This window comes from Diorhabda sublineata, chromosome X (assembly GCF_026230105.1).
Source record: "Diorhabda sublineata isolate icDioSubl1.1 chromosome X, icDioSubl1.1, whole genome shotgun sequence".
Classification (NCBI taxonomy): Eukaryota; Metazoa; Arthropoda; class Insecta; order Coleoptera; family Chrysomelidae; genus Diorhabda; species Diorhabda sublineata.
In genome coordinates, this window is record NC_079485.1 from 12,542,798 (window position 1) to 12,557,850 (window position 15,053).

Below are 15,053 nucleotides of genomic sequence, written 5' to 3' on the forward strand. Positions count from 1 at the left end.
AAAAAAATACGTTTTATAATTATATCAGAAAGATTTATTGGTATGGTGTACCCACCGGATTGAATTAAATAAAAGAAGATAGGAAATTGAATTTTCTTCGAGAAACATAAGTCGTTACAATATTTTTAAGCTTCTCTCTCCTTAGAGACTGTCACGTAATTTATAAGTGTGGACCCAGTTTTTAAACCTTTGTAGCAAAGTAAAAATTGAACATAACACTAGCTGGATTAGAAAAAATGTTCAGAGTGTACTAGGCGACAATGAATAATAAACAGATAATTTTCAACTTATTAACAGGTTTTTTATCTATAATTCACGTATGTAGGTTATACAGGATAATTTTCGAAATTAAAACATTACCCAGAAAACTTAACGCGAGCTGAAAATGTTTTCTTCATGTGTATGTGTGAATTATAGCGTGAATTTATACAATTTGATTTATAAATATCTATATTTGTACCTTACGTTTTCAATGTAATCTAATTTTGCGTCTTACCAACAAACAGAATCATATTTGATTAATTCATCTAAAGATGTAATTTCGAACATAATTACATTGTATAAGATTGATTTCAATTTGTTCATAATAATAGCTCTTATCACGCCTTTAGTGAACAAAATCTGTCAGAAACATTAACCCAGATTTGAAGAAAAAACAAACTTAAGGCTTTAAAAGAATTATTTTGAATCTGCAAACTCAAGTTAATGAGCCAGAAATAGTATATCGTGCAGTTGATACTCCTACGTTTAGGGTAGGTTAATCTATAGTATAAATGTGATGAATGAATTTTAATAGCTTCTATGTATAGAGAGAAGCAGTAACAATTTTGAGCCAGTTCCGGCTTGCCAGTGTTGTATTGTAGCCCCGTTTGAGTGAGATCGCATTTGCCTGTCATGAAACGTGGATCTTCAACAACGCGTTAACATTAATTTCGTTTCAAGTAAGAAAAGTGCCAAAGGAGCTCATGGAATGTGAAATCTGTATATTATGATAATGTAGTAACTTTAAAAACTGCTTACAAGTAGTATAAGCAAATTAGAGGTGGAAATGAGTCAGTTGAAGTTGATCAACGGTCAGAAAATATTCAATATCAAAGTGGACAAATTTGTAAACCCAAAAACATAACTAGTTAAGAATTTACCGTGGAAATCTCATATGGGTCTAACTATTTTAAAAAATCATTTGCAAATGACACGAGTGATTGCCAAATTTGACTGGTAAACAAAAAAATTCAATTGTTACAGGAGATGAAAATTATGCTATTACGCTGATATGATCGTTGTTTTTCTGGATTGTGAAAGCATAGTGAGATCACAATTCGTTTCTAGCATTGAGAAGGCCATTTCGAGAGAAGCCTTGGAGTCCTGAATCCCATGTTGGAATAAATACATCGCTAGACAATGACGTCAATACTTTCAAGGAGATTAATTTCAATTGTTTCCGATAAAACAATTCAAAACAATTCCGATAAACAATAGTTGTTTAGGTAAAATTTACCATACTAATGAAGAATTAATTCTGGATAGTATAGGATTAATATAGATTAGCGGCCGTCAAATTATCTCTTTCTGCTGTGGAATGCCTTGTAGTTTATTACACAAATGGCTTAAATCATCTGGCATGAAGTTATATCCCTCACATGCAAGAGAATATGCTCAAAAAATGAGACGTACGATACTTAGTTTCAGTTTTAAATTGCGAATTTGTGGGGAAGATAATCTCTTGAAGTTTTTGGAGAACATTAATATAACCATTATATTCCTAATATTAACAGATCGTATAAGATTATCTCCCTTCTATTAGCTGGAGGCGGTTGTTCGAGTTGATTTTTAAATTAATGGGTGAATCAACAATCAAGGACTTGTATAACGTTTTTATATCGAATGTAATTCAAAAGCCCTTGACTAGATGACGAATTTTTTACTTGATTATTAAGAGACGTACACGGAATCCCTATTGTTTCAGTTTTAAAGGGAAAAGACAGAGTTAAAAGAGGGACGGATTGAGGGAGCCAATCTAGAATTATGATCTACGCATTTTTTAATACCAAACCAGAGAGGGAATATTTTTGGTTATAATGGTTGTGTATAATGAAATTTTCAAAATAAAATATCTTGAAAAATATATGTACCTAATGTATCAAGGAAATGTTTTCAAAGTAATTTTTCGTTTGAAAGCTGTTGAATTTGAGTTAGGAAATCAACCTTCAACTGCGACGTGTTCATAATTATCCTGATAAATCAACTCCGTCACTGATAAAAATCTCCATAGAGTTAAAATAAAAACACAAAAAACGTGAGCCATGAAGCATTTGTACTATAAAAACATTCCTATGTATTTTAAAAAAGATAGAAATAATAAGTTCTTAGTGGACCTTGTTAAGTGTAAACAATACTTATAGAAATTGAAAACTAGTATAAGTGAAAGTGGTGCAGTAACTTGGTGATGTGAAAAATAAAATTATTACTTTGTAATTACATTCCTTCACCGATTGATTTGCTCAGTTTTATTATATATACCAATATCGAAGATATTTCGACCGACATTGCTACTGACATCGAGAACAAAATCTCATCTCTAAAAAAATCGGATATCGAGAACAAAATGACAACTACGGATGAGAAAATCAAATAATTAGAAAAAAAAGATTGCAAATTTGAGAGCACACGATATTCCAGTAAAAGTAAAGAAGATCGAACAAATGAAATCCTGCAGTCCACAAGCAGTATTCAAGACCGAAGATAAGGTAGTTTTACCCAAGTCAAAGCCCCAACGTTTGACGGTAAGACGCCTTGGACCACTTACGTTAAACAATTTGAGGCAGCCGATAGAGTGAATAATTGGTTCGATAAAGGAAAAACAGTAAACTTAACTATTGAACTTTGAGGAAACGTCGTTTAGCCCATTCAAAAACTTTGGTAGATGCCCTGACTGCAGCTCTAGAATTTAATGCAGCCACGAGGGCGTCGAAATATAATGAGAATAGAACCATACGCACATCGTATAAGCGCCCCGAGAACGGGTCACCTATAAGGAGGCAGCATCAACCCAGATAGTCATTTCAAAAACGAGAGTAGCCGAGTTACTGAAGAAATTACACGACAGTCCATCGGGAGATCATCTGGGAGTGAAGACAACCCTTCAACCCTTTGTGATATGGGTGACAAGTCGGAATATTTATCTCTAAATAGATGCGTAACTTCCGTTTGTCCCCTGGATCTATAACCATACCCAATCATTTATAAATTTCGATATTCTACTTTTTAGCCAATAATCGATGTTTTTAAATTTCAAAATATTTATTGACATCAAATCCACAGCAAAACCATTTTTTTGTTTAATATATAAATTGCTGGTTTTTCAAAATTTTATAAAAGTGTGAAGTTGTCTAACGTTTAAGACATGACATTTTTGAAATGAACTTTTCTTGAAATTTAAATAAAATAAAAATTGGAAAAAACTTCTGGAAATTAAGAGCAATAAATCAAAAACATATGATGATGAGACAATATTGCTTACCTGGTACAATAGCGACAGTTTTGAGGGCTCGCAGTACCCTGAATGTTCTTAAGGCAGCGAGATTTCCAAGATCTATACCCATTGTAACATAACTGAAAACATGAAATATTTTAGCATAATACTATACTGAGGCGTTTGCTAACTAGGAGGTCACACTAATAAGCTGCCGATTAGTTAAAAAACATTTTACATTGAACAACACAGTTTACGTTCATAATGCATATAAAAATTTTTTAAAAATAGTTCAATTGTTAAACTAACAGGAACTACATCAAGTTCTAACAAATATCATTTCTAGGTCAGAGGTAAATAATAGTAATACTAAACTATTTACTAATGTTTTTGATGGACTAAATGTCTTACACACTTAACAACTTACATCATCCTAACTGCTTATAATGTGGTTTTGAATAATCGATTAATATAAAGGACATAATTCTTTGTATTTTCGAAAAACTACTTGGTACTGAATATAACATCTTCTAATATGTTATTTATTGACTGGTTCTTTTTGTCTTGTGAAAAAAAAATGATAAAGCGTGACTTCTTACGAGAGTACTTGGGGGTACTTTACTAAGTTACAACAAACTCTCTTACAAAAATATGATCGCCTAAATAATACCTTCTAAAATGATTATATCTAATTATGACAACGAAGAGAATTTCTTATCTTTACCCTCTATTTTTAATTTATTCTATCAATTCATCAGAAGTATCCAATATCTTCAGATATTACATATCAAAATAGCACAGATGATTTTATTTATTTCTTAGTTTCAGCAACATGAGGAATATACAACTGAATCAATGTTATAATTTTACAATGCATGTATTGCTATATTGACATTCATAACAAATCCTGTAAACTTAGAATTTATGCATACATTAATACAACATACAATGATCAGATATCGATTTTTTAAATCGCATTCCTTTATTTTTCAACAATTCCATCAGATTTGACAGATATGTAATATGTCAGTGTTTAGAGTTTAAAATTTAATAGCTCTTTTGATACTCTATTCATTTTATTTTGCATTTAACTTTGTGGTTATATTCCCACAAAAGGTCCAGAACTTTAGCCTGTAATATTTATATCTGTCTTCTCTTTGTTACTGTTCAACATTTCCGATATTAATAGGCTGTAAACTTAGTTTATCAGTATATTTCTAATTCCTGTAAGCTGATGATTGTATCATTCTAAAAAACGATATGTTAATAATATACGTCTACCTTTATTCTATTTTGATATAATAAACGTCTTAAAATTTTATATGTTAACTTTTGCTGTTTTGAAGATCCAGCTCTTCATAACTATTTTACTCATCCACTATGCAAAAAGTATATTGCACTGCTAGCAAGGAATACATTATGAGTTTTTCCAATTTTTCGTTTTTTTACGATTATAGTAATATTATATGCAAGCGCTAGGCTTTGGTGATCATATTCTTAACAATGTAATCCCTAATCACGCTGTCTCTTTCAATACAAAAGTATTTGTTGATGAGCAAACTTGAAAAATATATATCCATGGATCATACATATTATTCAAAGACACATTGCTCATTAGGAAATTGATGCAGTTTTGATGGGTCATTTTACATAATGTTCTAAAAGGATAACGTAACTACTAAAGTATTCTACTTTCGATTTTAAAGACAACTGTTTAGCAGACACAACTCACTTGATTCTTTAGAAACTTTTACAATTTTATAACAATATAAGTAATTTTTGTACCTCAAATCTGTGAAAATAAAATCTAATATCAAAGAATTAGTTGCATAAAACGTTTTCTATGGTACCTAAACCTTCACAAAAATTTCTTGATGTTCAATGATCATACAAAACATATAAGTAAGAAGATCGAACTAACTTTATCAACATTCGGCTGAGAATCTACTTTGTAAAAATCAATTGTAGTATCAATTAAAAGCCAAAAAATACTTAGAGTCGTAGGTGGTAGGGTACAACGAAGCTTAACACAATTTGCATAGACGTAGACGGATAAATGTATGGTCAAACCCAATGAAAGCTATTCACGGAAAGCATTATTTGAATTCTCCTGTGTAACTTGATTTTAGATTGGTTACAGATAAGCAGATCAGCTTATGATGCTAATTATAAAAAAACGATAGAATACTTGCGCACTGGTAATTGAAATTCTACAACAAAGAGGAAAGCTCAGTGTAGAGAAATCTTGATAAAATCAAGGTGAATGGCTTATATTTATTGTATTGTATTTATATTAATCCATATATCACCTACATTATGATTTGAAAATAAAAATAAAATCTGTTGTAACCTTAAAAATTAATTTTTCCTCAGTTTTCATATCTCAAAAATATGTAGTAGCTATAGTCAAATTAATAATTGCAGTCAAATTGACAAAATAAAGCTGTAAATTTGACTTATTATTGAGTTCACCACTTATAGCTTTCTCGCTTCTATATATATGAACCATTTCTAAAAATTCTCTTCTTTATGTATTTTATTCCGCTTGAACATTTTTTGAATTTTTATGGTTGATTTATATTTTTTTGTTATCTCGTGGTGGTTCCTTAATACAGTTTTAGTTTTTTTTATCGCATTGATGAGCTTATTTTCTATATATAAGTATAAATATAAATATAATATATATATATATATATATATATATATATATATATATATATATATATATATATATATATATATATATATATATATATATATATATATTATATATATGAATTTGTAACGAAGTCTTTGCCAACTATATTATGAGCGGTTATTGGGAGTGTGGCAATGAAACACCAAAAGTGGACTAATTTCAATATATTTTCCGAGCTTTCGAATACTCATGTATTCATCATCTGGGAAATAATTAATTAACTTATTGATTGATTAATTGACTTTGGTGTTTCATTGCCACGTTCCCAATAAGAAACCGCTCATTATATATATATATATATATATATATATATATATATTCATTTATTTACTTATGTTTTCATAGTGGGAGAATTAATTAGTTAAGAACTGCAGTGTATTGAAAATCAATTTTTAAAGAAACAACAAAATTCAATACATCGCAATTCTCAACTAATTAACTCAAAACACCAAAAAATGTACAAAATCGCTAAATCAAAAAACAATGATGTACCTATTGTCATGTCATTGTCAAATATAAGTTTTGACAAATAAATCATAGCTGACTGTTGAAAGAGCATATCTTAACCAGTTAGTGGTTAACACCCTATACAATCAATTATTTACCAGTTCAGATGTTCTGTGGGGAAGGTTATCTTCCCCACAGAACACCTGAACTGGTTAGTAAATGATTGGGATAACTGGTCTAGATATACTCTTTCCACAAATAATAATCCTGTAGATGTTTATAGGAGTTTTTTACTAGACCACATTTATCAGATGGATGCATACGATGGAGGAGGCTTTATTATTTGGAGAGGACTTGTATATTGCACAAATCGGTAATTTGAATACTTAATGGTACATTAAGTATCTAGGTTCCTTTGATAATCGATAATTTTATAATGATGCATGATAATGGCCGTCCACACATTGTAACACTAATATTAATGTCTTGGTTAAGCCAACAAAGTAATTCGGCTTTGATCCAATAGAAAACATCTTAATTCAATTGGAAGAGCTGTTAGACGAGAATAGATCTCCGGAAACTTTGGGATAATTGTCTATAGCTCTTATCTAAGAATGAAATAGAATTTTTATACTCCATGTGTAAAAAATGGGACCACGCAACAGTGAAGTTGTAAGGGATAGAGGGAGTGATATTTGGTAGTAATTTATATTTGGTGGTGTGAAATTCGTTAGCACCGTTCAGCAATATTGATGTCGATTTTATATGGATGTAAATTAACCACAAAACAATTAGAAGCTGCTATTCTTCTAACTTCTCCAAAACTTCTCAAAACTTTTTTCTTTATATTAAGTTCTATAGAAAATGTAAATGTCAAAATTTTATTGAGTAGTTATTTTTTGTGATTATCTATCTACCGTTTTAAATAAGTTATGTTCAAAACAACCTTACATCATTTTATGAGATTTAAATACTTGTAATTGATCTACTTCACAAAATTATTATGATTTTAAGTACAGACCTGAAGTAAATAGATGCGATGGAAAAATAAATATTATCAACCGATACTAACAAAATATGTTACTTTTAGTGGTACACCAAGTGGTATAAACTAACTAGAACCTCTTCAATTATCTTTTACTGGTAATTAGAAGTACTAGACAATTCACTTGTTTTCTGTTAGCGTCTACTACCATCAATGTAAATTTTAATGATATTTTTGAAAATTCACATGTTATATAGTTCTACGAAGAAGAGAATTTGTTATATTCTTAACCACAAGAAGAGCCCTATCTTTTTATATGATTTTGGTCGATATCATAAACTCAAGAGTAAGACCAATGTTACTATAATGTTGATCACTTCTGCGAAATGTATGAAGAAAAATCGTGAGCTATTCTATGGAAATTCCTAGTAGTGAATGTTCTAATCTAGGCTATTCTACTCACGCTAAAGCTATGACTACGAAGTCGAGCCAGTTCCATGCATCTCTAAGGTAGGTGAATGGTTGAAGTATAAAACCTCTCGCCATCACCTTCACTGCTGATTCAAACGTGTAGATGCCCGTAAATATTACTCTGAAAATAGAAAAAATGTATCGAAACTCATAAATTGACGAAATTTAAGATACTTACTCGGTTGATTCTACGGTGGGAGTTGTAGGCATTATCATAAGGATACAGTTGACAAGAATTGTTGTAATGATAAATAATGAAAATAACGGATGAACGAGGATATAGATGGCCACCCTCCGAATTGGATTGAAAGGATCGAGTATCCAAAGAGCATTTGTTGCACTAAACCGAAAAATGTCCTTGCCTTTACTTATAACTACGAAAGTCTGGAACAAACATGTATATCTATATATATTTAACAATAGGTTGGATTTAGAGAAAAAGTAATATCTAAGAATTGATCTATATTTCTAACTGCAGATTTTAAACAAATAATATAGTTACGAGTGAGTTAATATCCTGCGGGTATAGTGACTATTGTATGTGTATAACATCCTAATTGAGAATATAACTAAGACTGATGTTGATGCTAGATCATATATCACTATTCCTAACCTTTTTAAACCCGACAGGAGAAATTAGTTGTAGGTTTAAACTCGAACACTATAATATACCTTACTCTACAGGATGTTCCGGGACTTGGTGCAAAGAATTCGGGTGAGTGATGACGTGAGAATAATAAAAAAAATTCTCAAATGACCCGTCGCTTCTGAGTGATAGACCTTCAAAGTAGTGAAATCAGAACTTACATTTGACGGAATAAATAATTCTACACTACTATCTGAAGGCCGGGGGCGGCTCATGTCTAATGGTGAACAATCCGTAACTCTTACAGGGACAATCTGCACAATATAAAGATAGCAGAAATGAATTTTTAATCCATTTTTCAACTAAAAGTCACTCTTTATTTAAAACGATAAAATTAATGATTTAGGAGGTATGTAGATTTTTATATCGTTGTACATGCCAAGGAAACCTTTCGCCATAAAGAAAATTAACATAAATTGTAATTATTTATTGAAAATACTACACGAGGTATTAAAACGATCTACATATCTCCTAAGCCATGACTTTTATCAAGCTAAACGAAGAGTAGCTTTTTGTTAAGAAATCGATTGAAACATTCATTTTTGCTATCTTTAGATTGCCTTACGGACTTTTATCCATTGGGCATGATCCGACTCTGGCCTTCAGATAGTAGTGTAGAATTATTTATCCTGTCAATCACACTACATGGACATACGTATTCATTCATTAAAAATTCATAATATTTGAATGTATAATTTAGAAAATATACTTAAATAAAAATTTTGATTTCACAACTTTAAAGGCCTATAGCTCAGAAACGAGGGGTCGTATGAGAGATTTTTTCTCATGTCATTATTTTCACGTAATCTACTCACTTCTGAATTTTTTGCATCAAGTCCCGGAGTACCCTATTTATCGGTATTATCACTACTTAGACACATGAAATGTGCTCTACTTACCATTTGGTTTTGGTAGAATGAGTCGATGTCTTCAAGTGGTGTGCTGGCCAGTTCGGGAGGGAAACTGCCCTGAAGACGTACCGGAATGGGAAGACCCTGCTCCAGAGTCGGGTCGGGCTGAGGCCCTTCATCTTCGTCCTCGTCTTCATACCGAATCTGTGATTCACACAATTAAATGTTTATAAAAGCATGACGTATATCTATTTACAGAGTAGTTTGCTTTCAATAATTAATCTTAATTTTATTATAATTTATCAATTTATCTATATTATATATATATATAAATTGCGCAATATTTGAATTGTTGACTGGTACTGCCTTTCTTGCAAATTGTTTGCAAAATTTGGTATATATGGACAATTCCATTCTGCTCACCGTTCCTTCAACACAAGGCGAAGTTTTCATGAAATCTGTGTTTGTATCCGACGTTTATCACCGATGTATTGTTGTAATATGTGATTATTCCTTTACCATAATTGAAGTGATTACCGGTAATAGTATACAGAAAATAACTACAAACTTTGCATAAGGTGAATATGCAAAATAAAATTGTACTTCCCATTCACAATTCAGAATATAAATAAAATACGAATGTACATTATCTTAGATATTATGTGAAACAGGAACAAGATACAAGCAAAAATTAGCCAGACACCCTTGCCAGAGATTATTGTAAAATATTTCTCAGTCAATGTTGATAGGCGTTATAATACTAAATAATTTAGTTCAACATAAAGCATTGGGTGAAAACGTTTATACATGCAAGAGTTTTTCGGGAATTAACTGTTTAACATAATTAGTATCAAACCAAGACATTATTGTAAAAGTTAGGGATTATATGAAACTCATTTGCTCAAGCATAATTGAATAAACTTAACAAGCTCAAAATCAAGCATCAAAGTTACACAGTTTATAAATATAGATTCTTAAAAATTCAACTGAATCCACTTGGTAAGACAATACCACAAAATACTAACAACCAAAAATAAATTTAACCTGGATCAGTCTTTGGTAAAATGGAAAATGTGTGTTTCAAAAGAAAACCAAGACAAATTTTGGACCAAAATATATTCGATAATAGTACTAGTACTATTTCAATGAAAAATAGTCAAGAGCTTGCGATTATTAAGTGTTTAAGACAGTGTTGATGAATACATTGGTGCCCACAAAAAATTTCATAAGGATTCAATATTTTTCTGAGAACATTCTAATAATAAGTCTGTAAGTAGCTAACGAATTGTGCATGTCACTTATTTTACGTTAATCTTTAGCGAGGGGCTGATCAAATATTCTATTATTCACATCCCTATTTACTCTAACTTCGTTTCTATCCACTTTTTATCTAGGTACTCTCGGTTATTGGTTGAGTTTAACACGAATTGTAGATTATGTATCGTGTAAACTCCATTGTATTAAACATAAAGGAAATAAAAGTGTAGTTAAAGTGCAAAATCATGGTGCTTGATGCACTGAAGGCACCAGTAGTATTCAAAGAGCCAGATTAAACATTTCTTTATATATATATATATATATATATATATATATATATATATATATATATATATATATATATAATATTTAATAGAATCTCTGTGTATCAAATGAAGATTTTTGTGTTATACCTATGTGTTCAGAAGTTATCTATATTAAAAGCCTAATACCAGAAATTCTACTCAGTGCAAACATGCAAAAACGTAATAAACTGATTCACTTCAGTGTATGTTAAATGTTTTTATTGACCCTTCCTATATTGTGAACTACACAACACGTACAGGTTTTAAAGTGAAACCTTTATTACTGTGGTTTAGTTTATTTTTTCACAGATTATAATATATCGAACTCTCCAAAAGTTTGTGCTATTTCAACTTAATTATATTACCTACTCAACTGAAAATCTTACGTGTATCATTGTCATAGACGACAGAACCGTATAAATAGTATACATAAAAATATATAAGTAATTCAAAGAGATTTGAAGTTTATTTGTTCAGAGTTTTCAGTTTGATCAGCATTCACTGTTATAATTTTGGGATTCTATTAATGGAATTACTATTTTGTTTTATTTTATGAACATATATACACACCAACCCAATACCTTTTAAATATGATCATAGATGTTTTGAGGCAGAAGTTGTCCATCGACAATACATATGGGATTTTCCACTAGTTTTGAGTCCAGTATTAGACCTAAATACTCAACTTCGTTTTTAGGGGCAAGGGAATTATTATACATTGCAATACTGGGGCATTCAATAAGTCTTGTTGTGAATGCTATGTGGGTTGATTATTCGCTGTTTGGTAAAACATTTTTCAGGATGTTGAGATGCTATTGAAGTTTGTTCGTGGCTACCTCTGGATTGGTTTATATTGCGAGGACGGTAGTGTCCTCTGGGAATGTAGCAAAAGAGTATTGTTGGGATGTTTGCCGTACATATAATGTATAGGGCTCAAGAAATTTCCTTATGGCCAACCTGATTTGGTTGACATGAGTTTCATGTAGTAGAAATGCCATAGGATTTTAGGATTTAATAGTAATTTTTCGGAATGCAGTTTTTTAGTTTATACGAGGTATCCTACTTAAATTTTGAGATAGAAAAATAGAAAACATCTATTATTCAATATGGCTTTATTGTTTTTAAAAATAATCTACATTAAGATCAATACACTTTTGCACTTCTTCAGGTGTAGAAATGTTAACATAGAATTTCTTATTGATCTATGGGATAAAAAGAAATCATTGGGTTCTAAACAAGGACTGTACGGCGGACTTAGCAATTCGATGTTTCGACTGTTGAAAAACGTTTTTTTTTTAACTGATTCGTCTTCTGCGATTGACCGTTCTAAGTTGCTCTAATAGAACGGTAGTGACATGTCCAGTTATTCCGAAAAAACGGGCGACCATTTGCTTCGAAGTGCTTCGTGCGCGAACAACTTTTATTGGATTTGGCTTGTCTGACAAGGCCCATACAGTTCATTGCTGTTTAGTTTCGGATTCATATGCATATTACCATGATTCGTCGCTTGTTATGATATTATAGCGATTTAATTTTTTCAGCATTTCTTTGCACCAATCGATACGAGCTTTTGTCAAATTATGCGGTATCCAACGCAAACAAATCTTCTAGACAACCAAATTTTCATGCAATATTGAATGTATGCGAGCGGGACTGATGCCCAAATATGCCTCAATCTCTTGGTATGTCACATGACGATCTTACAATATGAGTTTATGCACAGCATCGATGTTTTCTGGCACAGTAGCCGATTTTGAACGACCTGGTATGTAATTCATCCAATAGCGAATTGCGACCATGATTGAATTCGCAAAACCAGCGAAGTACGGTGACTCGAGATGATGCTCCATCAAGTTGGAGCGAGTTGTTCGGTACATTGCTGTTGAATCAATCCACGTCGAAAGTAATATAAAATCATCGCACGAAAATGTTTGCGATTTAATTCAATTTTTTGACCAAGGTTAATGTTTCAAGTATCTTTAAACAAATCAAATAGCACCCGTATTACAATACATTCTGAATACGTTCACCATTAAAAATGAGAAACTTTATAATGGCAATGTCAGATTTGACATATTCACATCAGTGTTGCCATACCTCAAAACTTAAGTAGCAACCCTCGTAAAATAACCCTTGGTGTTAGACACGATTGAATGCTTTCTTTATGGTTTCTTCAAGAATAGTTATCGAAATATTTTGAATAGAAGTGGTAGGTGGCTTATGGGACGGTAGAAACTAAATAAGTTTTATGTGGAGGAATTTTAGGGTCATGGGAATGTAGTTAATCTAATGTGGTATGGTTTTGTTTTTATTAGCATATTTGTGTTCATGACTTAGGGATTGAAATCTATTACTTGTACTTACAACAGGAGTTGTGTCTTTGGCTTGGTTTTTGTCGTGTTTTGACTAGCTACCATTCATGTCACTTTCTTTTTTACTGTCACCATTTTCCATCGCTATCATAGTGTAAGGTGTGAATTGGCCTAGCATATTTGGGTTTCGTGATTGGTAGTGTGTGTATTGGCTAGCCGGAGGATAAGATATGTGGAATTGAGTTTGTTGTTGTTATTATGTTAGCTATTCTTGGTACTTCTAGAGTTAGTTGTGTTTGAAACGGTGGTGCATGATGCATTTTAGTTGACTTTGCGTGGGTTTATATAAAACGGGTATAAATTGTTGTTAACCAACGCATTGTTGTTTTCTAATGTACTATTGTTGTCCAAATTGACTCATGTTCGTCTGGTTTTGATTTTACGCCTAACCAACTTTTTATGATCGGTATTTACATTTCCTATGAGTGAGTTTTTTTGAAGCCCGCCCCTGTTCCTTCTACTTTAAATACTTATTTGTCTTTGCACAAAGATAAGTTTTTTTTGCCAATTTAAATCATCAGTTTTCAACACTTGAAATTGAACAAAAAATTTCATATCAAACAAAAACTTAGCACAGATAACGAGGATATCTAGTAGGCTTGGCATAGACACATCCGTACGCTTTAAAAGTCAAACTAATACTTACATAACGTTGAATGGGAGGAGATTTCATATTTGTTAAAAATGTTAGAAGACTATTCAATTACACTGTCAAACTTATACAGAGCTATGCTTCAAGAGTGAAAAGCAATTTTGCAATATTTTTTATAATAATATCTGCACAAAACATAAGTATTGAAATTTTCAGAAATCTTTTATAAAAAATGTAATTGTGTTATCTATGAAAAACAATCAAACATTTATATGTACAGAAAAACGCAAATATCAGCAGCCTATCAATTGGTCATAAAAATTAAGCATAGATAGAATCATGATGTAAAGACTACAAGGTGTGCTCTTCCCGAGGGCTCATTTTCGACTCGTTCTGCGCATCTCTCAAGAGTCAATGAGAATTCGCTCCCAAATTGGAAGCGAAGAGGGATTTTTAAAAGAAGGTTTGCTAACCTAACTATTTTGGTGAAATGATAAAATATCTTCCGGCTGATTCAGTAGTAGTTATGGATAATGCATGTTATCATTCTCGACGCATAGGGAAGGCTCCAACTTCATCTTGGAGAAAACAAGAAATTATTGATTGGTTAACCACCAAAACTATTGAATTTAAAGATAATTTGATAAAGAAAGAACTATTATCTATAGCAAATTTACACAAACATCGTCTTATGAAATACGCCGTGGAAGATATAGCAGAATGTGCTGCGCAAAACCGCCATATCATTGCGCACTAAATTCTATAGAACTTATATGGGCGCAAGTGAAAGGATTTGTAGCAAGACACAACACGACATTCAAATTTGATCAAGCCATTAAGGAGGTGACACCATAGAACTGGCGAAAAGCAGTCCAGCATATCATTAAAGAAGAGGAGAATATGTGGGATCTTGACTACTTGATCGATCGGACCGTCGACCCATTAATTATAAAAAAT

The 15,053-nt window shown here is 31.6% G+C and overlaps 1 protein-coding gene across 1 annotated transcript in view; it reads right to left on the minus strand.

The window, feature by feature from the left end:
• LOC130451718 (sodium channel protein para) overlaps window positions 1-15,053 on the minus strand; it is a 96,481-nt gene that overhangs the window by 39,576 nt on the left and 41,852 nt on the right. Inside the window, exons 6-9 of the mRNA XM_056790918.1 lie at window positions 9,619-9,774; window positions 8,252-8,457; window positions 8,066-8,194; window positions 3,521-3,612 (exon numbers count right to left, since the gene is read on the minus strand). Of these exons, the coding sequence (XP_056646896.1) occupies window positions 3,521-3,612; window positions 8,066-8,194; window positions 8,252-8,457; window positions 9,619-9,774 (583 nt within the window). The remainder of the gene's footprint in view (window positions 1-3,520; window positions 3,613-8,065; window positions 8,195-8,251; window positions 8,458-9,618; window positions 9,775-15,053) is intronic.